The 27,909-nt window shown below is 43.5% G+C and overlaps 1 protein-coding gene across 1 annotated transcript in view; it reads right to left on the reverse strand.

Annotated features, from left to right (window-relative positions):
* Positions 1–27,909, reverse strand: part of CSPP1 (centrosome and spindle pole associated protein 1) — a 2,775,649-nt gene that overhangs the window by 785,257 nt on the left and 1,962,483 nt on the right. Inside the window, exon 19 of the mRNA XM_044066267.1 lies at positions 14,345–14,474. Within this exon, the coding sequence (XP_043922202.1) occupies positions 14,345–14,474 (130 nt within the window). The remainder of the gene's footprint in view (positions 1–14,344; positions 14,475–27,909) is intronic.

The raw sequence follows: 27,909 nt of genomic DNA on the forward strand, positions 1-27,909 counted from the left end.
TTTTGGGCCTCAGACATCACTATTTTTTTTTTTTAAAATAGTAACAATAAAATAAACTAAAACACTCACACAAAGGCCCCAAAAAAAACACACACACACACACACACACACACACACACACACACCAACTACGAACCAGCGAGGGGAGGGTAAAAACTATATTAAATTAACCCCAAAAAGATATAAACAGAAGGGAAACCTATAACTTTCACACAAATTTAAAGTTTTAAAAATTTTAAAACCCTTTAATAAAGAAAAACTATCACTTAGCTTTTGGAGCTCTGACGACCCAGCCTATACCACGCGCGGCAAACTAGATCTGGGGTCATGTAGGGAGAGCAGGGCATTATGGGTGAGGGGAGGAGCTAGGAGCTCGGATCCATAGCTGGATAAACCATGCCGGTTCGGATCCGATATCGGATCCATACCCACAGGTTGCTGACAAATGAATTCTCCTACTTCAGATCCAAAGTTTTGTCCTGCTGTGTGTATATCATTCCCTGGTGTATCCTGCCTTGAGATTTCCTGAATTTCCAGACTGTTGACTTCCCTCCACCCCACCTGCCTCTCACTACCTCACCACTTCTCTCCCAAGTCCCTTAACCTCCTCTCTATTACATCCAACAGGCCCCACCTATCATGCACTCTCCTACTCCTAAAACCTTTATTTCCACTTCCTTCCTCATCCTTCTTCTACTTCTTCTATACCATGCCACCACCTATACTCACTTCCATCTACACCCTCCACCTCTGCCTCCCCACCTCCCCCACACAACACACTTCCACAACATCTCAGCTTCTTTAGTTACCTCCCACCCTTCCCTCCATTTCAAAGTAAAACTTCTCCCAATCACTACTAAATACTACAAACCCAGACCTTTTCATTACCAGACACTTCTAACTAAGTACAAACCAAAACAACTTATTCCTTATCTCACATACCTCTGCTTAGCCGGTGACATTCACCCTAATCCAGGACCAAACTTCTTTCCTACTAACCACACTAGCTCCCACAATAATTCCATCAATAAATACCTCAAATTCCTCACCATCAACGCCCAAAGCCTAAAAAATTAAATAACCCACTTTCATGCTTAGCTCGCTCACAATTCACCTGACATTGTAGCCATCTCTGAAACCTGGCTAAAACCTCACATAAGTGACTCTGAATTCCTTCCCTCTGGATTTCAATCACTTTGATCTGACCGCCTAAGTGCTCGAGGTGGCGGTGTTGCACTAGTCTACTCCAACCAGCTGTCCTTTACTCCATATCCTAATCCCATCCCTTCTTTCAATAATACTGAACTTGTAGCAGGCCTTCTAAAAATTAACAATCATGAAAGCATCTGCTTCGTTTTATATAGATATATATATATATATATATATATATATATATATATATATATATATATATACACACACACACACATACACAAGCACACACACATTATATACATATATCTATCTCTCTCTCTGTTGTTGTTGTCTTTCGCCTTTTCCTGGTTAGGGGTCGCCACAGCAGAACTCCGGTCCGCTAATGATTAGCAGTAGATTTTTACATGCCGAGTTGCCAGCTCTGATGCACAACAGGACGTCTTTCTGTGAGGCGACAACGCTACCGCAGCAGTATCTGTGTGTGTGTGTGTGTGTGTGTGTGTGTGTGTGTGTGTGTGTTATATATATATATATATATATTTTTTTTTTTTTTCACATATAATAAAAAGGAAATAAAATTATATGTTTAGGTTTGAAAGAAGTGTAAGAGTAAAGCATGCTGAGACTCTAATGCAAAAATTGTTTGCACACACTTGCAGCAAAAAAAAGAAGTATTTGGTGAGAATGTGTTTTTATTTCAACAGACCACAAAATTAGTAAAGCCCTGTAATTCTGATTGAGGGCTACAAGTTTTGACAGGGCCAGTGCCAAAAACAAAACATCAGGAAATGTGCAACTGGAGGTGATCAATGGATTATCTAAATGTTGAACCTGAGATGGCAAAGAAATTATGAATTTTATTTTCCTTTACACAAAAAAAATCTTACTGCAGAGCATGTCATTTCTTTACTTCCTAAAGTTTGTGAGATGACTGATTACTTCTTCTGCCTACTTGGCATTAAGAAATAACCTGCTATGTGGTACGTAGTGTACTACCTACAATGGATCTCATTAGTGTCAAAATGTTATATGGCACAGAAATGGGAAAAGAAGTGGTTATGTATTTCAATATTCAAATTCCAGTTTTCTCAAGCCTTATATAACACCACAATTATTCTGCTAAATTGCACAGCAACTTCATTAAGTACAACTCTTTTCAAAGGAAAAATGTTCTTAGGCAGAGTACTTCAGAAAAAAAACCCCAGTAAATAACATATTTTCCAAAAATAATTTCTCAGTTTACAAAAATGCTCCTAGACAATGGAGTCAGTTTCAGCAAAAGCACAAGCTTGCTTAAGCTTGCCATCACTGACACAAACAGTAGATGTTACCTAATCTAACAAAAATCACTTGCAAAATTGAGCTTTAGGTGAGCTGCAAATGCAAACAACCTTGAGAATCAGTAAGCCCAGGAAGTGAAAAAAGGCAGGTAAACATACTGAAATTACCAAACTGTGCTGGTGGCAAAAAAAGCCAAGGTAAAGTCTTCTGTTAGCAAATATTCAAGCAAGCACACACCTGCCTGCAAATATTGCAAGGTTAGACAGTGCACAAACATTTCATGCACATAGCATCAACTACTTAGCAAAGGGGAATACATTCAAGCTAGAGTGCTTATCCCAAATGCCAAACATAGTCATGCTCTGCAAAGCTGCACAGTGTGTACAGCCGACATCTTGCCTGAGCACGGGCATGGGTCTATATTTTCAGAAAAAAGAAGTTACGTCTTACCATAACGTTCCATCTGTGTTGTTCATCATCTTTCATTCATCACTGATGGGTTCGGTACCGGGTCAGCCTTTTTACCAAGCTTGCGCCAGCCAAAAAACTCTCGAGCTAAGTCTTTACCCAGAATGCCCTTTTCCCTGTTACTGCAGATCGAGTTTGCTAGAGAAAAGGAAGTAAAGCCAAAGCCACTTCTGCGCAACTACCCTAGGGCACCACTTAGACCCAAAGTATTCTGCCAGGAGCCTTTGGAGGGGGAAGGAGTGTGGGAAGTGATGAATGAAAGAAGATGAACAACACAAATGGAACATTATGCTAAGACATAGCTTCTTTATCTGATGTTGTTCATCTTCTTCCCATTCATCACTGATGGGACAGAATCCCAAGCTACCTTGAGGTCCATGGGCGGCCCCTATGGAAGAACATTCCTGAGTATCACTGAGCCGAAGGCAGCTCTCTCTCTGGAGACCAAGTCCAATCTGTAATGATTGATGAAGGTATGAGGCTTAGCCCAAGTAGCTGCTGCACAGATGTCATCCATGGAAGCCCTGGAATGGAAAGCTACAGATGTTGCCATAGATCTAGTGGAGTGAGCTTTAACTTTTGGCATAGATTCATTACTGAGGGAATAGATGAAACATATGCAGTCCCATAGCCATTTTGATAAAATAACCTTGGAAAGAGCCTCTCCCATTCTGGGCCCAGAACAGGAGAAGAAAAGCTGTTGAGAGTTACGGATAGGTTTGGTCTTGTCTAGATAAAATCTCAATTGTCTACATATATCTAAAGAGTGAAGGCAGTACTCTCCACTACTGGCAAAATTTGGAAAGAGCACTGGTAGGTCAATGGTCTGGTTTATGGAGAATTCAGAAATAACTTTGGGGAGAAAGTATGTATTCGTCCGAAGTGATACTCTGTCTTTATGAAAGACCAGATAGGGCCTCGTGATACACAATGCCTGCAGCTCTGAGACTCCTCTGACAGATGTGATGGCTACTAAGAACAAGGATTTCCAAGATAAAAACTTTAGGTCACACTGCACAGTAGGTTCAAAAGGTTTCAGAGTCAAAGACTGAAGGACTAGAGTGAGGTTCCATGGTTTCACGGGTTGACAGGAGGCCTGATATATGAGAAGTCTCCTTGAAGAAAGCCTTGCAAATGCGTAGAGAGATAAGAGGGGTGGCACCTACACCACTGTAGAAATTGGAAATTGCCGCTAGATGTACTCGTACAGTAGAGGCAGAAGCTCCATTATCAAAAAACTAAGCCAAGTATTGAAGCAGCGCAACAACTGGAGCCGAATATGGGTCTAGCATGTTATCCTTGGACCAGATGGAGAATCTTTTCCATTTATCCTGGTATAGTCTTTGGTGGATGGTTTATGAGAGGTCAGAAGGATGTCTCGAACAGGCGAGGAGAGATTAGCTTGCCTGGCTACTTAGTGGAAGTGGAGAAACCAAACTGTCAGCTTGAGACTGGACAGATTTGGGTGAGTAATCAGACCTGGTAGAGGGTCCAGAATCCATGGCAGGTATGCTAGGTGAGGCCAAAGAAAGAGGAACCAAACTTGTTGAGGCCAGAATGGGTTTATGAGGATCACCTTGCATCTCAACCGAAGAGCTTTCTTTAGAAATTGAGGGATCAGAGGGATGGGAGGATAAGCGTAAAGAAGTCCTGTGGGCCAGTCGTGGATCAGAGCGTTCCTCGGTGACTCCCCTTCTGGGGGAAGCATGGCAAAATAGCTGCTGCTCTTGGTGTTTGATGGGGAGGCAAAAAGATCACAGCAGGGCTGGCCCCAGTGGCTGAAGATTGCTGACGCCACCTCGGGATTGAGGGACCACTCGTGAGGCATGAGGATGCATCTGCTTAGCCTGTCCGCAATCATGCTTGGAGCTCCCTGGGATATGCATTGCTATTAGAAAGTGGTTGGAAGCTATCGCCCACTGCAAAATTCTCATGGCTTCTCGACATAGTGGATAGGACTTGGTTCCTTCTTGCTTGTTGATATACCAGACCACTGACATATTGTCTGATTGAACTGCAATTGTCCCGGAAGGGAGAGCCGAATGGAAGGCCTGCAGTGCTAACAGCACAGCTCTCAGTTCTAGAACACTGGTATGCAGGTGGGCCTCTGAGGTGGCCCATGCACCTTGGGCAGTCTTTCCTGGAAATGGTCCCAGCACCCGATCAGGAAAGTACCCATGGTCACAATGGCTGTAGGCTGAGGAGATTGAAATGAACGACTCCAAAGTTCTACGTCTGGCCTCATCCACCAAAGCAGGTCCTGTTTGCAGGAGTTGGTTGTTCGAGTCTGGTAACTGAGGGGGGGGGATAGTTGGAAACCACTGACACAGAAGAAGCCATTGCAGAATCCACATGTGTAGCTTTGCTAGAGGCACTACTGGGATTGACGCTGCCATAGAACTTAGGGCCTGAAGAACTTCCCTTGCAAAAACTATTTGTGACAGTATCACCCGGAGTTGAAGCCGCAATAGATGGGGTCTGTGAATTGGGAGTGATACCAGACAGGACTGAGTATAGGACACTGCTTCAATGAACTCAATTTGTTGTGTAGGGACAAGGTTTGATTTCTCCCAATGTATCGTTATTCCCAACAATTTTGCCAGAGAGAGAGTATAATGTAGTGCTCTTACCAGAAGATGCTTGGTGGGGGTGGTAAGGAGCCTGTCGTCCAGATATGGCGACACCCGCAATCCTTTTAGTCTCAAGCGAGCTGTTACCACTACCATGCATTTCGTGAACACTATGGGGGCTGCAGAGAAACTGAATGGCAGGGCACAAAACTGATAATGACTGGCTCCTAGCATGAAGCGAAGCAGACTCCTGGAGCGTTTGTCCATCTTGATGTGGTAATACGCATCTCAGAGATCTATAGAGAACATCCAATCACCTTCTCTTAAAAAGAGGAGAATGGACTGAACCATGACCATCTGGAATTTGGTTTGCGTGACAGACTTGTTTAAGATGCTGAGATCCAAAATGGGTCTCCAGTCCCATCTTTTTTGGCACCAGTCAGGCACACTGATGTCCCACTCACCAAGCTGAACAAGGAGAAAATTACAGTCAGCTGCCTGTCGGGTGCCAGGATCCGCCACATAACACATGCACTCAAGTCACTCCACAACAAGTACAAACATGACTCTCTCATTGTCCATGTTGGAGTGAATGACTTGAGATGTACCTCCCTGGACTATATGAAGAGAGACATGAAATAGCTCTCGGATCATGTGGCCAAGGCAGGTATGACCCTAGCCCCGAGTAGCATCCTGCCTTCACCCAGAATGATGCCAAAATATAAGGAAAAAATTATTGACTTCAACAATTGGCTAAGCTTCTGGTGTCATTCAAAGGGGATCCAGTATCTGTCTGCCTGGAACGACATGATCAACAGACCACAAAGCTTTGCCAGAGATGGTCTGCACCTGTCGCCCCTGGGATTCAGCTTACTGGCTAAGGCTCTTGCCACCCCTATAGTGCCTTTTTTAGGCAAAGTTCAAAGGACAAAACCACCTCCGTAACAGGTACAAGCATATACAGAAATAAGCAATTTCTCACCAAAGAAGCAAAGATTTCAATAGCAAATTCCCACCTTATCTCCACCCTACTTTATGCCTCTCAAATATATACCAACCTAAGGCAATGCGATCTAAACAAGCTAGAGACCTGCTACAACAAAATCGCCAAATTCACCACAGGGGCATCTTACCATAGTCACCACCGTCTCTCACTTGCTGAACTGGGCTGGCTTGAACTCCCTCACCTCCTTCAATGGTATCAGCTCTCACTCGCCCACAAACTAGTAAACCATCCACTAAATGTCCCTTCCCTCCAGAATCTACTCCAACCCTATCGCACCACCAGACCACTAAGATCGAACAACAAAAATCACTTGCAGATCACTAAAGCCAATAACTCTGCTGGTGAAGCACTATTCTCTTGCATCATAGCCAAATTATGGAACTTCCTCCCACCCACGATTACCTCCATACCATCATGCACCCACTTCAAAACTTTACTAAAAGCTCACCTAAAAACATGCTGGCTATGCCCTTGCAACTCCCACTCTAATATCACCCACCCCATCCAACCACTACCTTTCTTTGCACTCCACTAACTACCTTGATTATAGCAAGCTCAGATGCTCATAAGCCAGTACTTATTATACAGCAGGAATTTCTTCTTGTAACATTTGTTAATGTCTGTTATGTACTTCACAGATAAAGATTCTAGTTGTCTACTGATGTACTATGTTCTTCATCTGTAAATATGTTTTAAGTAATTGCTATGTAAATTGTTAATCGCTATGTAATCCATTGTAACTACTGTCTGTTTATTTTAACTGTGGAGCTTTTCTCCCCAGGCCTCAGCTGAAAATGGACCTACGTCCAATCGGACAATCCCGGTCAACAAATATAAATAAAGAAATAAATAAAAATCTGAAGGTAATGCTACTCAATGCTAGAAGTCTAAACCTCAAAATGCACTCCCTCGAGGCACTCCTAAAAATGGAGAACATCGATATCTGTGCAGTAACTGAGACCTGGTTCAAGGCTCCACAGAGCACCCCTACAATACCAGGCTACAACTCTTACCAAACTTTTTGGCCATCAAACCAGGATTGAAACACTATTGGTGGAGGAGTGTCCATATTCACCAAGGATATTCACACCACCAGGCTAATTGCCCAACACAATGCATCGGAAAATCTCCAGGTGCAACTAACACTAGGTAACACTGCAATCCAAATTGTAGCTTGCTACAGATACCCCACCATGCCCCAAGATTCTCACTACACCTTTCTAAACATACTGGAAATTATTAAGATACAACCAAACACCCTAATACTGGGTGACTTCAACTACCCTGCCATTAACTGGGGAAACTACTCATGTACCAACACGCCCTGGATCAACTAATCCATTGTCCCACCCGGGGCTCCACTATCCTAGATCTGGTCATTACCAACATGGGAATTCGATGCTCCACACCTATGGTCAACCCCCTCTTTGGTCAGGTCAGACCATAAGCTAATCACCCTTAACATACACATCCCACCCCCATCCCCAGTAAGGAAACCTCCATAAAAAACTTCTCCAAAGCCAACTTCATGGCTACTCAAGTCAGAAGTGACAAACTTCATGACACCCATGCAGACGGAAAGTGAAAGTTCAACTGCTGAGTCCTACACTAACGCACTATATGAGCACATCCACTCATGCCATGAATCGTGCCATCCCAAATACAACCAAGATGCTCTCCTCCAAAAAATTGAAGCCAATCTGGTGGTCCCCTGCCATAAACAAACTTTACAACAAATGGAAGAAACTGTTGCAGAAAAGGGGGAAATCCCAGGATGCAAAAAACTCCCTTACCAGCCTCAGTAAGAAGCTGAGATCCCTCATAAAATCCTCCAAAGCTAGTTACGAAAATAAAATTGCCAAAGATTCCAAAGACAACCACAAGGCATTCTATAACTATGTCAAAAATCTAAATGGCAATGCTCAGATCTGCTCTGAGCTACAACATAATGGCATTATTGGCAGATCAATTCACTGCCAACTTCACCACCCTCTCACCCCTAAATGGCCCATCTCAATACCGGAAGACTGCCAAATTCTGGTAATAATGGCCACACAGGTAAAAAACGCACTCTCCAAAGCTAAGAATACAGCATCCATGGGACCATATGACATCCCGGGCTGTGTACTACATGAACTACAAAATGAACTGGCACCTCACCTACGTGTCATGTTTAATCATAGCCTCACCTCAGGCTTTGTGCCCACTGAGTGGCGCACAGCTACGGTTCTCCCACTCCACAAGGGGAGATCCACCTTGGATCCCGGGAACTACCGCCCCATCAGTCTGACGAGCCTGATCTGCAAGGTCATGCAATGTATTATCATGGAACTTATAAACAAAGACACTGGCAACCTTCAAACATTGGACTCCACCCAGTTTGGGTTCGTGAAGGGCCTATCCTGTCTCCTGAACCTGACTGACTTCTTTGAATCAGTCCCCAGAGTCGTGGACGAGGCTAAGGCAGTCCACACAGCCTATATGGTCCTCGCCAAGGCCTTTGACACCATCCCCCACTCTGGAATCATAAATAAACTTACTAAGCTGGGTATTAATCCCTATGTCACTCGATGGGTTGCCAACTGGCTTACTGACAGAACCCACACTGTAAAAGTAGCTGACTCCAAATCCAGCTCGAGTCAAGTGACAAATGGAGTACCTCAGGGTTCAGTCCTGGGACCACTCTTGTTTGGCATCTACTTCTCTGAAGTACAGGCCAACACTAAGTGACTCTGGCTAACAAAGTTCGCAGATGACTGCAAACTGGGAACCATTATTGAATCTCCAAATGATGTGGATACTCTACAAAAGGTCCTTACAGAAACAGATGCTTGGTGCCAGAGCTATGGATTCAAGCTCAATGCCGAGAAATGTATAGTTATCCCCTTTGGGAAAAAACATGCACCTGTGAATTACCACATAGGTGGCAGTACACTAAACACCAAAAGTGAGATAAGAGACTTAGGGACACAGGTGGACAGTGGTCTTACCTTCGATAACCACATTGCCACAACAGTCAGGAAATCCTTCTATGTGGCACACCTCATCACTAAGGGCTTTTCATCCAGAAAAAAGGAGGTCATTGTCCCACTGTACTCATCCCTCATTAGACCCATTATAGAATATAACGCCCCATTTGGTATGTACCTCTCAAGACACCTGCAACAACTGGAAAGGCCACAGAAATACCACACTAAAAGAATCACAGGCCTAAAGCAGATGACCTATGCTGACCGCCTTAAACAACTCCAGCTATACTGTCGCATATCGTCTACTCAGAGGCGATCTCGGCTTAACATACAAAGCCATGTCAAACCCAGATCTGTTGGACAAGCTACACTTAAAGAAAGCCCAATCCCTCAGAGCCACATGCTCCAGGGATCTAAACATTGTCATCACAAACATCTCTGTCTCTGCAAGGGCATCTTCTGGAATTAATCCCTCTGCCTTTGGGAGTATCATCACCACTTGTGGCATGGAAGGGACCCTGAGATTTCTTATGCCACATCTTCCCACTCCTCTGATTCCTGGAGAAGGTAAGTTGAGGGTTGAAAAATCATAGGCCTACAGCAGACAGGGTCTTTCCATCTTGCTTGCACCTGGTTAGCATGTCCTTCACTTTGGAGCCAAAAAGGGATGAAGCTTTGATGAGAACATTCAAAAAGGAAGACTTGAAGGGGCTCGTGAGGTCACAAATGTGCATCCAGGCATGACGCCTCATAACAATCCCCGAACCCGCTGTTCTAGCCTCCCCTTTGGTTGCATGTGACAGCAACCTCATGGACGAGTAGGATATTGATTCCAGGGATACGAGCTGCAAGGCCACTTTGTCCCTGACCGGATCAGACAACTATCCTGCGAGCGTCCCAGAGAGTTCAGAGATCAAGTCCCTCTGGAGCCTTGTAAAATGTGCCAAATAACTCAGGGACCATATGGCAAGGTCCCTGATGCAAAAACATTCTTCCCAAGTCTGTCCACTGCCTGGGACTCCCTGTTGGGTGGGTGGACAGTGGGACTTTCCTCAGCCAAGTCCTTTTTCATGGCTGCCGCAACCACCATAGCATCAACTGGTAACCCTTTGGACCAATGCGGGTTCTCCTCAGGAGGGGAAAGAATTTTGTCTTGTCTCCGAGGGATCACCTCAATGGAATCAGTGTTCTTCCAAGCATGCTGCACGACGAGCTGGTCGGCAGGTGGGGTCACCCAAGAGGTAGAAGGCTGGGCGTGAAAAGCCTGCAGGGACACGGATTCCTCAGATGAAGGGTTGGAGGGCTTCCAGTCACCTCTCTGCTTTAACATTTCCAGGATATCTCCAAAGGAGACATCATCAGGAGGTGACTGTGGGGACCTTTCACCATCATCATAATCCGTGTCTTCCATTAAGGACTCCTCAAGTGAATACATGTGCTTCCTCTTGCACATCTTCTTTTGAGGAATCTCCTCAGTGGGGGTCTCTCAGAAGGACTCGGAAGACCGGGTACCCTGAACAGGGGTGTCCTGCAGCTTCTCCACCCAGTGTCCGGGGGGGGATGGTCTGTGACAACTGTAGCTCAAGGGGTGAAAACTGGGGTTCCGACATCAAAGGAGTGCTGTCAGAAGCAAGAGCCCTTTCCATCGCACAGAAAGCATGCCCACCCGAAGAGGGATGGGAGCCCGGAACAGAGCAAGACAACCTCGGGACCGGGGTCACACCCTGCTCTGACAAACCCGCTGTGAAGACTGGTAGAGAAGGGTGAAGGCTGCCAGCCTAGCCAGATAGCAGATAATTCTATCATTTGTATATATGAATGTTGAACTAAAAGCTTGTTTTTTTAAATGAAAGAATGTGCTGTGAAATGTTGAACTTAAAACAATGTGGCAACATTGCCCTCTGCTGTAAAGAAATCTAAGTCAAGCATTTCTTATTGGTCCTTTGAAATTAAAATTATTTCATGGCTGCCTTTGATGTTTACCATTCGGCTCCGGCTGGGCTAGATGAAGGCTTCCTGCCTATTGTTTTAAGGCTAAAGTTAATTATCAGAATTTACATATGGAATGTCCTTTATTGCTCTAAGTGTAAAAGAATGTAAATGCAGTTTCTGTCAGTCTGGGAACACCAGGAAGTGTAAAAAGATGGTGTAATGTTTATCAGAACTGCAATAGCAATTTAAACAATGAGAACCAGAGATTATTAAGCATTTTTGTCTTGACTATCCAACTCAGCACTCTGCTCGTTGTCTTAATTAAGTTATCTTAGAAGTGTGTTTTCTTGTAGAAATAGCTAGGACTATAAAGATTAGACTAAGTGTTTTTTTTCTGTGATGTCAGAACTGTACTACTGATTTATTTTAAGTATTTGTGTGTGATCTCTGAACTCTTGACTAGCTCTGTGTAGTAGAAAGTACTGTCTTGTGGTTTTAATTATTTATTATTAAATATTTTAAAACCGTTTAACTGTGGCTGATTTGTGTAGAGATAATTTAAACTCTTAAGAGTACTTGTATGCCTTTGGTAAAACTGTACAAAGCCACTCTAATAGCTTTAGCCTTGGGCTATAACTACCAATTGGATAATAATATTGCACAATAATAATTGGACACCCTTTTAAGGGCCTTTGGGTAGCTGATAATATTAGCTGGGTGGTGGCAGCCGGCACTACTGTATAGTCTGGGTAAAAGGGGCACAGCTGGAGAACCTGTGCCACCCTTCCCCAGAAGTGTCTGTGTGGTTGCATAAACTCATCTCAAAGTGTGTGTGTGTCAGCTACTAGTACAGGGACACGAAACACTGGTTGGACAGAGAGGGTGCTGGAGATTTTAGCTTGCCCAGCTAGGCTGAGATCTGGACCCTATAGCTGTGCCAGTGGGGAATCTTATTGGGGACCTGGGGAGCAAGGGAGCGACCAGCCCCAGACTGACTGTGATCTCTGTGTGCTCTTAAGGGAAATTGAACTCCACTGTGTGCATTTGTTATCCTTTCCTCATATATGAGGCGCCCTCTCTGGGGTTAGTGCTGAGGATTGAGGCTCCTTGACTGCTGGGCAAGGGCATGGGCATCACACCTGCCCCCACAGATGGAGCTTCAAAGCAGGATCGGTGCTGATGCAGCTATCGGCACAGAGGATTGAACCGAGGAGAGAGGTGGCTCCCGTACATTAGGCAGATGCACCTGTCCCCCGATCCCCAGATTGAAGAAAGACTGAAGACCAAAGGAAGAAACTCTGAGCCAGTGTGAGATGCACCGTAGGCGCCGAGATGATGGGTTCCAAGAATGATGTCGGAGCAGAAGGCTTCAGAACTGAGATGGTCGAAGGAGTGTAAGATGGAGTCTGTGGGTAAGGCACCCCAAGTCCTGCAGGTGGATGGGTCTTAGAAAGTGAGGGAATCCCCCTGGATAACAACAGCTGGTCTACAAAATGCTTACACATCATGTTCAGAAAGGCTCCTGGTGGATCTAGTGGATACCCGGATGGGGAGTCAGGACGTTCGATTAAGAGGCTATACGATTGGCCTAGAAATGGATCTACGGAGTGGGGAGTATCAGGTCCATGGTGCAAGGTCTGCCAGCACTGAAGTCTCTAGTTTCAAGACCAGAAGTAAAGGGGTCAAAATCAGTGAGGTCAGTAGAACACTCGGTGTTGAAGTGGCACTTGGAGCTGAAACGGTCGGTTTCAAAATGGAAACTAATGACATAGTCGAAGGTGTGCACTGAGCCAAAGTGGCCACAGATGTTGAAATCAAAACAGACGTAGTAAGGTCTATGATCGATGCTTGAGGCTGGACCGGTGCCAAAAAGGGCACTGGTATCGATGGTTTTGAGATGGTCGGAACCAATAAAGACGGAGCCGAGGAGCCTGATTTATGCTCCGAAGATAACTTTGGGAATTTTGATTTCCCAGGCTTGCTCTGATCACCCGATGGTGAAGAAGGAACAGAGTGGGATCTCTTTTTGTCCTTAGAAGGAGGGGTTGAGACCTCTATCGCAGAAATGGCCTCTGAGAATGGAGAGTTGAGTAACCCTTTTTGCACTCATTAAGTGTGTGTTGACTGAAACTTTGACAAATGTCACATGAAGGTTGCACCAAAAGGTGGGACACTCCCAAACAGTATACACAGTTATCATGAGAATCACTGTTAGGTAACTTGCCCTTACATAAAGTACAATGCTTAAAACTTGATACTTCTTAAAACTTGAAGTACCCTTCTTACATGACATCTTGAAAGAGAAAAAACACCACAGGCCAACTGTATAATCCAACTATAATCAAAGTCAACTCCGTTCAAAAAAGTCACAAATATAACAATACACTGGTATGATAGAGAAAAGAAAGGAAACACCTGAATAAAAGACATCTAATAGGTTAAACAATACCAACTATGGTATTGAAGAAATACCACAAGGGGAAGGGAGGAAGGCCATACCAACAATGGTACTTGAAAGTGTACCAACGGTTAACTATGGGTAGAGAGGAAAAACCAAGGTCAGACAGAAGAAACGACACTAGAAAAACTAATTGCTGCTTAAAATATGATGATATCAAAACTTTTTCACACAAATATCACAAAAGTTTCACTTAGCTGAGAGCTCTGCTGAAACATGGCTTTACAGCTATGCGGCACAGGAGATCTGGGTAACACGGAGAAGGGTGTTCTGGGTACAGACTTAGCACGAGAGTTTTTGTCTGGCAAGAGCTTGGTAAAAAGGCCAACTCAGTTCCGAGGGCTCAGAATTGAACCCATCAGTGATGAATGGACAGAAAATTAACATCAGATCACTTATTACCAGAAATATACACTGCAGACTTGAAGGAAGATTAGGTAACTACCTTCTGTTGTTTCGATCCTCTAAAAATAATTAAATGAGGTTAAATTACCCACATTTTTACCTGGACATAATAAATGGAGAGTCGGTATCCTCTCTTTCCTGATCCATAAGCTTGCCTTCTAGTCGCTGTTGCTCACTTCTGAGCTGTTTTCTCAGTTCTGATAATTCACTGATCACATCCTTCTTTTCTTCTGCAAATTAACATATTTACAGATAAATGCTATGATGAAATGTTTTTACAACCTTTATACCAACACATTCAAAACAGGGAGAAAAGTACAGTTGTGTACACTTACCATAAATGTAGATGTTTGAGTGTATTCACTGTTGCAGTCATCATATTTGGGTTATCTGCCTGCAGGTTAGCCCTCAGTCGGCCTGAATACCAGAGTCTTGGGATTTCTGCATCGGATGCTGTCGCTTCTTCCATGATGTCATGTCGTCAGGGGTATAAAACATGCAGCCGATGCTTCTTCCATGACGTCATGTCATCAGGGGTATAAAACATGCAGCTGACGCCATTACATCAGTCTTTCTTGCCGTGCGGTGCCCGAAGCAAAAGCAGTTCGCAAGTGCCAATCTGCCACCTACTGAAATTTTAGTTTTTTGAGTTTCAGACCTGACATCTTCTAAAAGATAAGTACCCCATTGGGGAATCCTTTTTTTCTTGCTCTAACCGATGTCAGAAAAAATTAATCGTCTTGCCTGTGGAAAGCAAATATCTCACAGAGATTTTCATTCTTAATGCATCACCTGTTTAGGCCAAGACCACGACATCCCTCGCTGTCGGTTTTGTGCCTTGTTCAATGCCCGAGCTGTTCGTCATTGGGCTATTTTGTCTCTAAATTCTTTCACTCTCGATCTCCGTATTCCGAAATGGCTTCGATAAGCCATCTGACTACCAATCTTCCAAAAAAGTGAAGATAAAGACAGAGACAGACCGCATAGGTCCAAAACTGCCGACGATGCTACCGTTAAGTTAGTCGCCAGTCCACCGGTACTCAGTGACGTGCTTTCGCAGCCCCTTATACCCACTTCTACAGATTCGCAAACTACTACTGAGACCTATTTGGAGTCTGGTATGTCGCGAGATGCTTCTTCGACTATGGAACCTGCAGATGTCTCTACCTTGGATGGGTCCGGAGCCGCTGTGTAGGCACTGGCTTCTGAGAGTGTAGTCAGGCCTGCCGATTTTCATATTAAACCGACAACTTCATTTCAAACCAAAAATATTGAATTTCTCAGGCCTACAGTACTATGGCTAGGAAACAGACCAAAGTGCATTCTCAGGTCCACATGCCACAAAAACAAATGCTTAGAATGGCTGAAGACCTTATTACTTTAATTAGGGGAAATCAGGCTTCCCCCTCAAAAAGACCTAGAATTGATTTTCCTTCCGATTCTTCAGATCAGGAGTCTAATAACTCTGACCCTTCTGATTACCAGGACATACCCTAATCTACCTATGAGGATTCTGATGCAGAGGATTCCATTCCCTCTGCTTCTCCACCAGAAGATTTTTCTTTTGGTGAAATCCTGCATAACCTTAGAGAGCATTTCTGTTGGGAGAGACAAGGGTGACTCTCAGTCCTTCAAATAATAACTTGGTAATTTAAAAGAAACTTATCAAAAGCAAGGAAAAAATTAAACCTAAACTTTACTCAGACATTCTTTTAAAGTAATGCAGCTGCATGACTAGAACTAACTTCATTGTACAGAAGAAGTCTGACTCAAATTAGAATGACAGTGTGCGGCATTTAAGCAGTGCAGTGAAAACAAACTTGCTTTAACACTACTGAAGTGGTTTTCTGCAGGAAAGTTGTGGCTGATTGCCAGCCTCATAGATTAAAGAGAATCCTGAGATGTGAAATGGTGTACAATTATATCAACATACACTCCATTGTTCATATTTAGGAATATTGAACTTCTACTTTACTCTTAAGTAAATACATTACTTATGAATAGCAATAAACCACTTTATATAAATATAAAACCAAAAAGAATGGCTTCAAGCAGGCTCTTTCAGAAAAAATAACACTTTGAACAGATGTACAGTGGATATAAAAAGTGTATACACCCCTGTTAAAATGCCAGGTTTTTGTGATATAAAAAATGAGAGCACAATAAATAATTTAAAAACATTTCCCACCTTTAATGTGACCTATAACCTGTACAATTCAATTGAAAAACAAACAAATCTGCTAGGGGAAAAAATATAAAAAATAAACATACAATAAGCTGGTTGCATAAGTGTGAACACCCTTAAACTAATACTTTGTTGAAGCACCTTTTGATTTAATTACAACATCCAGTTTTCTTGAGTAAGAGTCTATCAGCATGGCACATCTTCACTTGGCAATATTTGCCCACTCTGCCTTGCAAAAGCGCTCCAAATCTGTCAGATTGTGAGGGCAACTCTTGTGCACAGCCCTCTTCAGGTCACCCCACAGATTTTCTATTGGATTTAGGTTTGGGCTCTAGCTGAGCTATTCCAAAACTCAATTTTCTTCTCGTGAAGCCATTATTTTGTTGATTTGGATGTATGCTTGGGTTTATTTCATGTTGAAAGGTGAAATTCCTCTTCATCTTTCTAGCAAACGTCTGAAGGTTTTGGGCCAAAAGTGACTGGTATTTGGAACTGTTCATAATTCCCTCCACCTTGACTAAAGCCCCAGTTCTAGCTGAAGAAAACACTCCAAAGCATGAAACTGCCATCACCATGCTTCACTGTGGGGATGGTGTTCTTTTGATGATGCAAAGTGTTGTTTACGTGCCAAACATACCTTTTGGAATTGTGGCCAGAACGTTCAACCTTGGTCTCATCAGACCATAACACATTTTCCCACATGCTTTTGGGAGACTTGTTATATTGTTTTGCAAATTTTAGCCATGCCTGGATGTTTTTCTGTGTAAGAAAAGGCTTCAGTCTTGCAACCCTACCTCGTAGTCCAGACATAAGGAGAATAGAGGAGATTGCTATACATGTAGTACACAACCAGTACTTACCAGAAATTCCTGCAGCTCCTTCAGTGTTGCTGCAGGTCTCTTGGCAGCCTCACTGACCAGTTTTCATCTTGTCTTCTCATCAATTCTGGAGGGATGTCTAGTTCATAGCAACATCACTGTTGTCCCATATTTTCTCCACTTTTTGATGACCGCCTTCACTGTGTTCCATGGTATATCCAATGCTGTGAAAAATGTTTTGTACCCTTCTCCTGAATGATACCTTTCAACAATGAGATCCCTTTGATGCTTTGTAAGCTCTCTGCGAACCATGGCTTTTGCTGTAGCAGGCAACTGAGTAACTGTCAGGAAAATCCTACTAGGGCAGCTGAACTTTATTTGGGGTTAATCAGAGTCTCTTTAATTGATAGCAGGTGTGTACCCAAGAAGACTGAATGTTGTAATTAAATCAAAAGGTGCTTCAACAAAGTATTAGTTTAAGGGTGTGCACACTTATGCAACAAGCTTATTGTACGTTTTTTATTTTTTATATTTTCCCCTAAAAGATTTGTTTTCCAATTGAATTGTACAGGTTATAGGTCACATTAAAGCTGGGAAAAAGTTTTGAAATGATTTACTGTGGTCTCATTTTTTATCACAAAAACCTGGGATTTTAACAGGGGTGTGTACACATTTTATATCTACTGTAGGAGTAAGGACTGAAAATACTTGCTCTGCCCACTGAATTGCCCATTTATTTTTCAAATGTTGAACAGCAGCAGTGATATAGCCTGCAAAACAACATTTAGACCAGTTTGTAGGCAAACCATGGGTAGGCACAATCACTGCAATAGTATTAACGATCTCCTAACATGCCCATGCCATGCCCCTAGTCATAGGTTTTTAAGTATAAATAGTTTAACACATTCTCCATGATTTCTGGTTGCAAGCTGAAGAGATACAACCTTCGAAAAGTCAGTCACATTACGCCAAGTTAGATTAATGTCACTAGGTTCCTTTTCAAATGCCACTTGAAAGGCAGAGATTGGAATCATGGGAATTCCCTGCCTTAGAATGATGGTGTATATGTGAACACACCCAACAGTTTGTCACATTTAAGTCCACAACATATTGTTGAAGAACCAACAGGAAACCATTTTCTCTTGACCAGTTTACAAGAGGAAACAGTCACAAAAACAAAGTTAACAGTACCTTTTGTCACTGGATTCATCATCGACTGTCTGAGTTGATTTTTTTTAATTCTCTACTTGGGTTTTTGTGCTTTGACCTTTTATCGCTGACAAAAATTATATGTCTGGGGCCCCCACATGACGTTTTCCTGCAATGTGATGAATGTATCCAAGCTGGTAGTCTTGCAGTGTGGACTGCAGTAAAGGTAGTAAGCAGGACCTGGAAAGAGCCTTTTTACTTTGGACTCTTTTTATTTCTAGAAAGTTTTAACAAAACCCAATCACCGGTCCGCAGTTGGTGACAGGGCTGGTCAGGAGGTTGAGGAAGAGCTTCTTGTACAGTTCTGTGGTACTGCTGCAAGAAATTAATATGTTTTGTGCAATAAGACCATATAACATCATCCGTTAGAGTTAATTTGTCATTTGACACAGGGGGAGTATATGAAAGGGTCATGGGTCTCCCTCTCATAGGGCCTCAATCTCCTTGTAGTGTTTAATGTACTCCTCATACTGATCAATGCCAAGGGAAGTGCCTCTGGTCATTTAAGGTTTGTTTTAGCACAAAGCTTCAATATTCTATTTTTAAGGGTCCTACATATATTCCAATTTTTTTTTTAATTTCAGAAAATAATGAAGGAAATTCAGGCCATATCCGTGGTACCCACGTCCATGTATATTGCTGTCCCTTATAAGTAAAGGCAAAAAGAAACCAACTTTCAGGGTGAATAGGTACAGAAAACAATGCTAAACATAGATCTATCACAGAAAAATATTTTGCTGTAGGTGGTATGCAACTCAGTACTGTTGCTAGATTTGGAACCATGGGAAAAGCTGGTAATACTGCATTGTTTACAGCCCTCAAATCTTGCACAAACCTGTATGTACCCTTTCCTGTCTTCTTTACAGGGAGAATATGAGTATTACAAGAGCTTTTAGCTGGCACTATTATTCTTTGTTGTATTAAGGGCTAAATTACAGGTCTGATTTTCTGCATTGCTTCTGATTTCAGTGGATACTGTGAAACTCTTGGGAGAGGTTTAGATGGATTCAATTTTATTTTTACTGGTTCTGCAGATTTTAATATACCTACTTCATTAGTATGTTTAGCTTATAAGTTAGGAGATACCTACTGCAACAGTTCTTCAGCTGTTTGCATACCTTCAACATGCTGTTTCTTGGCTTCTGCTACAACTGCTAATACTTTTCCCTCCGATTTGGTTGGCACATTCAAATACCCCCTTGTGGTGTACAGTAAATAGTACAACCTAGTTTGCATAAAGGTCTCTCCCTAGCAAATTTACATGTGTAGTAGTAATCTAAAGGAAAGAATGCTTTTTTTCAACTGGTCCTAAAAAAATGGGTACAGGTACTGAAACAGGATATGTAACAGCAGCATTTGTTACTCTAATTGTCTTTATTTTATGTTTTGATACTGGTATACGACTATCTGAGATAATAATAGTTATGTACTCACCATAACTTGGTATCTGTGTTATCCATAGTCACCATTCATCAAGTATGGTCCTAGAATCCGACATCAGATCAGAGCCGGCACACTTAGACAACAGCTTAGCTCAAGCTCCTCCCCTCCCATAATGCTCTGCTGCCCTCTAACCCCTCAGATCGAATTTGCCCTGGAGAAACAAGACAGACAGAAGAAACCTGCCACCAGAAAAAGTCCACCAAAATCCTGCCAATCCCTCAGGAAGGGGCTGGAGGGTGGGACCATGATGAATGGTGACTACGGATAACAGAGATGCTAAGTTAGGGTGAGTACATAACTATTAATCTGATGTGATCCTAGTCATCATTCATCACATATGGGTCAGAGTCCCCAGCTACTCAAAATTTTTGGGTGGCCTCAAGGAAGGACATGCTGAAAACAGTTGTGCCAGAGGAAGCCCTTCCTCTAGAAACTAAGTCAATTTATAATGAGAAGTGAAGGTATGAGGAGAGGATCAAGCTGCCACTGCACAAATGTCATCCAAAGACTGATGGGCTACAAAGGTAGCTGAAGTGGCCACTGACCTGGTGGAATGAGCCCTAACTGGTCCAGGCAAAGGAGAACCACATGAAGAGTAAATGAAAGAAATGCACTGAGAAATTCAATGGGAGATAGTAATTTTCGCACAGCTTGCCCTTTCTTGTTAACTGAAAAGGCCACAAACAATTGGTCTGAGAGCCAAAAGGACTTAGTTCTATGCAAGTAGAAACGAAGCGGACGATGAACATCTAATGTATGTAAAATGTATTCGCCTTTATTAGCATAATTAGGGAAGAACACTGGAAGCTGGATTGACTGACTGAGATTTGCTTCAGTGGCCACTTTAGGCATAAAGGGTTGAGTTTCAAAGCCACTCTATCTTTATAAAATATTAAGTAAAGAGGCTTAATAGTAAGAGCCTGCAATTCTGACTCTCTCTTTGCTAAGGTTATAGCCACTAAAAAGGCAGTCTTCCAAGAAAGAAACTGAAGGTCGCAAAATGTAGCAGGCTCAAAAGGGGGTTTAGTCAGAGACTGCAACACCAGAGCAAGATTCCATGGTCGAAAAGGGTCCTTGACTGGAGGGCTTATCAAAAAGAAGAGAGGTTATGCACTCACCATAACATTCCATGTGTATTGTCCATCTCACCTTTATTCTTCACTGGTTGGGTTCAGAACCTATCCTTGGTTCTGACTTGGCCATTTACAAAAGCTTGAGGTCGTCCACTGGCTCGTGGCTGTATCCCTACCCCATCATGCCCTAGGAGAGTTTCTCAGATCTTATTTGCTGATAAAAACAGTTTCACCATGAACTATTTTGCCACTTTAGAACAAAGTAGGTCAGAGAACATTATATACCAAATATGACCACTCGGTCCTCCGGAAGCCAAAGGCTGGGGGAAAGGCGGATGGGATGTAAGAATGAAGGCAAGATGGACAACACACATGGAACATTATGGTGAGTACATAACTTCTTTATGTGATGTTATCCTATCTCACCTTCTTTCTTCAATGGTTGGGACAGCTTCCCTAGCACCATATTTCTTGGGCAGCTCATGGGAGAATATTCTTCAGAACAGTGGACCCAAGGGAGGCCCTGTTCCTGGAGGTCAAATCTATTTTGTAATGAGTGATAAAGGTATAAGGGCTTGCCCATGTTGCAGCAGCACAAATGGTATCAACTGGTAGTCTAGCACAAAAAGCAGAAGCTGCTGCTATGGCTCTCTTACAGTGACCCTTGACTTTACAAGGAAGATTTTTGTTGTTAGATTGGTAATGCAAAGGTAATACAATCTGATAGCCATTAGCTTCCAAAAAGGAAACAAATAGTTGGTCAGATTTTCTGAAGTCCTTTGTCCTATGTAAGTAGAAACGTAATTGTCTGTCTACATCTAGTTGGTGCAACATATATTCTGCCTTGTTGCCATAGCTGGGAAAGAACACTGTCAGTTCTATGGACTGATTCAAATTAGACTGTGAGCATACTTTTGGTAAGAAAGATGGGCTTGTTCAAAGGGATACTTTGTCTTTGTGGAAAAGCATGTAGTGGGGCTTTATCGATAATGCTTGCAGCTCTGAAACCCTTCTTGCAGAAGTGATGGCAATCAAAACAATTGTTTCCCATGTCAAGAAATTTAGATCACAGGATGCTGTCGTTCAAAGGGGGAACGAATCAAACAGGACAAGACATAGTTCAGGTCCCGTGGTGGTAGAGGAGTTTTAAAAGGTGGTCTTCGCAAAACAGTGCCTTTCCGGAAGGCTTTGCATAGTCTGTGAGACATCAGATTTGGAGCGAAATCTCTTGTATGAAAATTAGATATCGCTAACTGGACTCGAATGGTAGCTGCAGCTGCACCTTCATTAAAGAGTTTCATCAGATTTGGAGCGAAATCTCTTGTATGAAAATTAGATATCGCTAACTGGACTCGAATGGTAGCTGCAGCTGCACCTTCATTAAAGAGTTTCATTAGAAATTCAAGAACGGAGCCTAATGGCACAGAAAAGGGATCAATGTGATTACATAATGCTCATATAAAGTTTTCTCACTGAAGCATAATGAGATGAGCTCAAGATATGTTTGACAGCAGGAGAGATGTTATGGAGCCTGGCTATATGTGGAATTGGAGCAGCCAAGCTGTCAATTGGAGGGTCTGAAGAGAGAGTGGAGTGTTCCCGATGCACGAGTCAGAAGGTCTGGAACTGGGTTCAGAACCCATGGCTCCTCCTAAAGTTGAGGCCACAGGAAGGGAAATGAAATTTGATGAGGCCAGTATGGGGCAATCAGAATTAGATGGCTTCCCAATGATCGGGCTTTTGGAAGAAGTTTGGGTATCAAGGCAAAGGGAGGGAAGCCATAGAGGAGAGACGGGGGGGCCAATCGTGTACAACTGCATCCTTTGGTGACTACCCCGGGAGGGAATTAGGGCAAAATAGCTGCTGCATTTGGCATTCATGGATGTGGCAAAAACATCACAGCAAGGCTGGCCCCATTTGCAGAAAATCATCTCCGCTACTTCTTGTTTTAGGGACCACTCACGAGGCATCAGAATCACTCTGCTGAGCTTGTCTGCTATCACACTGGAGTTCCCCAGGATGCGCATTGCTATCAGAAATAGATGGGAGGAGGTCACCCACTGCCATACTCTTAGGTCCTCTCGACAAAGGAGGTAGGATCTTATTCCTCCTTGTTTGTTTATGTACCAAACAACTGACAGGTCTGTCTGAATTGCAATAGTCCCCAGCGGAAGAGAGTCCTGAAGTGCCTGCAATGCTAAGAGCACCGCTCTCATCTCTAGGATATTGATATGCAACTGGGTCTTGTTTTCATGCCTTGGACTGTTCTGACCTGATAATGCCCCACAACCATATCTGGGAGGTGTCCATGGTCACTGTGGCTAAAGGCTGTGAACAAAGGGATGACCTGATGTCACGTGAGTGGTGAAGCCACCAGTGAAGGTCCTTCTTGCAGGACTCGTTATCAAAATTTGGTGAGACATGGGTAGTTCCTGCAATGACCACTGAGTAAACAGTAGCCACTACAGAATTCACATGTGCATGCGTGCTAATGGAGCTAAGTTTATCACTGATGCCATGGTTCCCAATACTTGCAGAACTGTTCTTGCTTGTACCCTTTGCTTGGAAAGAAGGTTTGAGACCGGATGTCACAGAACTAAAACTATTTCTGGAGGACGTTTTGCCATCAAATTTGTTGTGTCCAGATCTGCCCCTATAAAGACGATATGTTGAGATGGCAACAAGGCAGATTTTTTGTAATTTATCATGATTCCTAGGTGAGAGCAGAGTTGTAATGTGGTGTCTCTTGCTTTTTGTAGTAAATGCTTGATGGTGGCAGTCAGGAGCCAGTCATATAGATACAGAAACAGGGCAGAGCTCGAAACTGATAGTGACTGGCTCCCAGCTGGAAGTGCAGAGGAATCCTGGATGGTCTGCCATTTTTATGTGGTAGTACGCATCCTGGAGGTCTATAGAGCACATACAATTTTCTTTTCCCAGAAAAAGGAATATCAACCGCAGTGTTACCATCTGGAACTTCATTTTCCTTATTGATTTGTTTAATCTGCCAAGATCCAGTATGGGTCTCCAGTCCCCCATTTTCTTCGGAACTAAAAAGAGCCTTGAGTAAGTTCCGGATACTTTTTGTTCTGAGGGGACTGCTTGGATGACTCGTTTGTGTAGCAACTTTTGAATTTCTAGAGTTGCCTGTTACCTTTGACTGGGTGGAACGTCCAGAATGTTATGTTTGAGACAAGGAAGGAAACTGGTATGGAGTAGCCTCTGGATATAGTGCTTTGTACCCATTTGTCTTTTATTTCTAGCCAGGCTTCTGGGTACTTATTTGGCCTCCGAGGAACAGGTTCCACTGAATCTGGAGACTCCCTTGCCTTTTGACTAACTACATTCATGAGTTCATTGAAAGACGGAGAAACCAAAGTGGTGGAAGCGCGAGACCCGAAAGCCTCCTGGTACACTCCTCCTCAGATGGGTTGATGTACTTTGCAGACATTCTCGAAATCCTAAAGCAGAGAGGTGGCTGGAAGGAGACATTCTCAGAAGGTGACAGTGGGGACCCCTTCCAACTCGAGGTCCGTATCCAAGGTGATGGACTCCTCTGGGGAGTCTAAATGCTTCCTCTTGCATAATCTCTTTTGAGGGACCTCTTCGGAAGGGTATTCTGGAGAGATTTCAGAAGAAAGGGTATCACGCGATGGGGCATCCTGAGGCTTTGGGTCTCCATGTCTGTGTGGATGCGATGGTACTGAGACAGACAGTGGCGCTATTGGGGGAAGAATGCCTGTACCTGGGAGTGGATCCATCAGTGGTGACAATACTCTCCCTCATCACCACGAAGGCCCACCCCTGACCTGAGGAAGCTCCCAGCTCCAAAGAACCAAAAGGCATCCCCGGATCCAAGCGGGTTGGCTCCGAGGCCAATGTAGGAGCCGACCTCACCCATGCCAAAGACCCAAGAGGCAAATTCAGATCAGACAACTGTCCGACCCGACTCTTCTCCCCGGACCCAACTGGAGAGTGTTGGCTCCCAGACCCCTTGTGTTCAGATGGAACAGAGGATATCGGAGCAGTAGTCGTGCCAGAAGATCCTGGTGCAGGTCACGAGTCCAATAGTTCCACTACAACTGGTTCCAGACACTCTGGCTCCAAGGTCCCAGACTGAATCAGAGGAGGAATCAATGAAAGGGCGGGTGGTCCTAGTTGGCTCCGAACCCCTCTGGGTTGGAGTAGACAAAAGTTTGGTCAGTGCCAGTGTCCTCAAAAGCCTCTGCACCACACGATCCACATCATCATCAGAGAGGCTTCTGGATGATGAAGAGGAGGGAGTAGGAGAACTGACTCTTTGGAGCAATGGTGATCTCAGAGTTGGAGAGACTGGTTCAAGTTCAGGGGAATGGCTCCTTATTGAAAACTGTCAGCACCGAAACCAGAGTAGGAGCCAAGCAGGAAGGTTTTTCAAGCCCGACATTCTTCAAGTCCAAGGATGACTCTCTTGTCACTTTCTTTGATGGATCTATAAGCAAAAGAAGAAGATCTTTTTCCCCGACCTCCCTGTTCTGGAAGATGGGGATTTTGATAATTTGGATGTACTCTGAACCTCTTTAATAGTCTCTGAAAAGGGAGTCTTTAGTAATCCTCTCAATGTTAACTTATTTTTTCTTTCTAATACTCTACTACTGAATGCATGGCAAATGGCACACGATTCTTGTAGATGGGCTGCGCCCAGACAGTACACACAAATTGTGTGGCCATCAGTTAAAGACATTTTTGATTACATTTCACACACTTTTTAAACCCCAAAGGTTTAGATTCTTTAGTATCCTATGACATAGCTATATCAATAGCAACTAACAGTAATAAGGCAAGAAAAATACTACTACTACTATTAATAACAAATTTTTTTGGTAATAAACAATCCAAGCAGTGAAACTAGAGAAAGGGTAGGAAAGGGATGAAAGGCCCTCTAATTTAAACGGACCAGCAGTAGCTCTCTAAAATGAGCTTTCCAGGAAAAGGAAATAACCATATATATTAAAGACTCAAGCTCGCTAACTTAAATTAGCTTTTTTTAAAGCTCTCTAACTTAAACGAGCTTAAATTAAACAAGTAAATATAACAAATAAAATACTTAAAATAAAGCCAGGACAGAGAAAGGTAAAAAGGTCTAGAGAAAAAATGACGGCCAATCACAGCAGCAGCAGCAAAGGATCAAACGCACTAAACTTAAGAACTATAAAATGTTTATCAAATTCACAATTATCTGAAAATATTTAGAGAAAAAATAAACACTTAGCCAGAGCCAAAATGGAAACACCCGATCTTGTTAGTGGCAAACGAGATCTGAGGAACTCCCCTAGGGCATGATGAAATAGGGGTACAGCCATGAGCCAGTGGAAGACCACGAGCTTTTGTAAATGGCAGAACTGAAACAGAGGATCGGTTCTGAACCCAACCAGTGAAGAATGAAGGCGAGATAGGACAACAACACATCACACCTTTCAAGAAGGCTTGGCAGAGCCAAGAAGAAAAGGTATGGTAATTTTTGAGATGAAAATCAGAAAATTGCTGCCAAATGGACTTTGATTGTAGAGAAACTAGCACCATCCTTAAAAAGGGAAGTTGAGAAAAGGAGAATGTCATAAACAGGAGCCGAAAATGGATTGAGATTCTGACCTCTAGCCTAGATGGAGAATCACTTCCACTTACTTCTGTAAACTCTCTTGTTGGCAGACTTGTGAGAAGCAAGGATAATGTCCCTCACAGGGGATGTTAGCCTGCACTTAGCAATAATCACTGGAAGTGGACAAACCAAGCTGTCAGACGGAGGGTCTGAAGGTTTGGGAGGAGACGGAGCAACGGATGGGAGATCAGATCCGGCACCAAATCGAGCACAAAATGGGGAGGTGCTTCAGATGAGACTGTAGGAGAGGGAACCACACCTGCTGAGTCCAGAAGAGGTCAGTGAGGATCAACTGTGTCCTGAGGCATCTTGCTTTCTGAAGAACTCTCAGAATTAAGGGTAATGGTAGAAAAGCATTAAGGAGACCCAGAAGACAATTGTGGGTCAAAGCGCCCCTGTGGGTCTCCCCCTCTGGAGAGATCAAGGTGAAGTAAGTGCTGCATTTGTGATTGAGAGGGAAGCAAACAAATCACAGCTCGGGTGGCTCTACCGATGGAAGACCTGCTTCGCCACTGAAGGATTCAGGGACCACTAGTGAGGGCTCAGATTAGCCCTGCTCAGCTTGTCCGCCAGCACACTGGAAACTCTGGGAATGTGGGTTGCAATGAGAAAGCGCCCCGAGGCCATCACCCATTCCCAAACCCTCATGGCCTCGTGACAAAGCATCTAAGAATGTGTGCTCCCTTGCTTGTTTATGTACCACACAACAGTCATTTTTGTCTGTGTGAACTGCTATTGTCCCCAGAGGAAGGCACTCCCGAAATGCTTGCAATGATAGGAGGACTGCTCTCATCTCCAAAATGTTGATGTGCAGCTTGGTCTCTGAATGGGACCACGTCCCTTGGACTGTCTTTCCCTGAAAATACCCCCCAGGAGGGAAGCATCTGTGGTCACCGTGGCCTTCGGAATGGGTGGAGAGAATGGCCTGCCAGCTAGGAGGTCCGGAATATGCATCCACCATGATAGGGGTCTCCAACAAATTGGAGTGAGACGAATGGGGACTGACAAGGGATGAGAAAGGGTGGTCCACTGCAGCACTCTCATGTAGTATCTGGTCAGTGGGACCAGATAAACTGCAGCTGCCATGGAACCCAAAGCCCTGAGAATGAGTGATACTGGAGGATGAGTTTGCTCCAGAAGAGCGAGAATGCGAGACCGGATAAGAAGCACGCATCAGAGAGGAAGAGCTGCAATTTCCTAAGTAGTGCCCAGCTGAGTGCCTATAAATTCCAGTTGTTGAGATAGGGTCAAAGAAGATTTGGCCAGATTCACTGTTATCCCCAGCTGATCAAAGAAACA

Source organism: Protopterus annectens, chromosome 3.part1 (assembly GCF_019279795.1).
Source record: "Protopterus annectens isolate FY-2018-M chromosome 3.part1, PAN1.0, whole genome shotgun sequence".
Taxonomy (NCBI): domain Eukaryota; kingdom Metazoa; phylum Chordata; order Ceratodontiformes; family Protopteridae; genus Protopterus; species Protopterus annectens.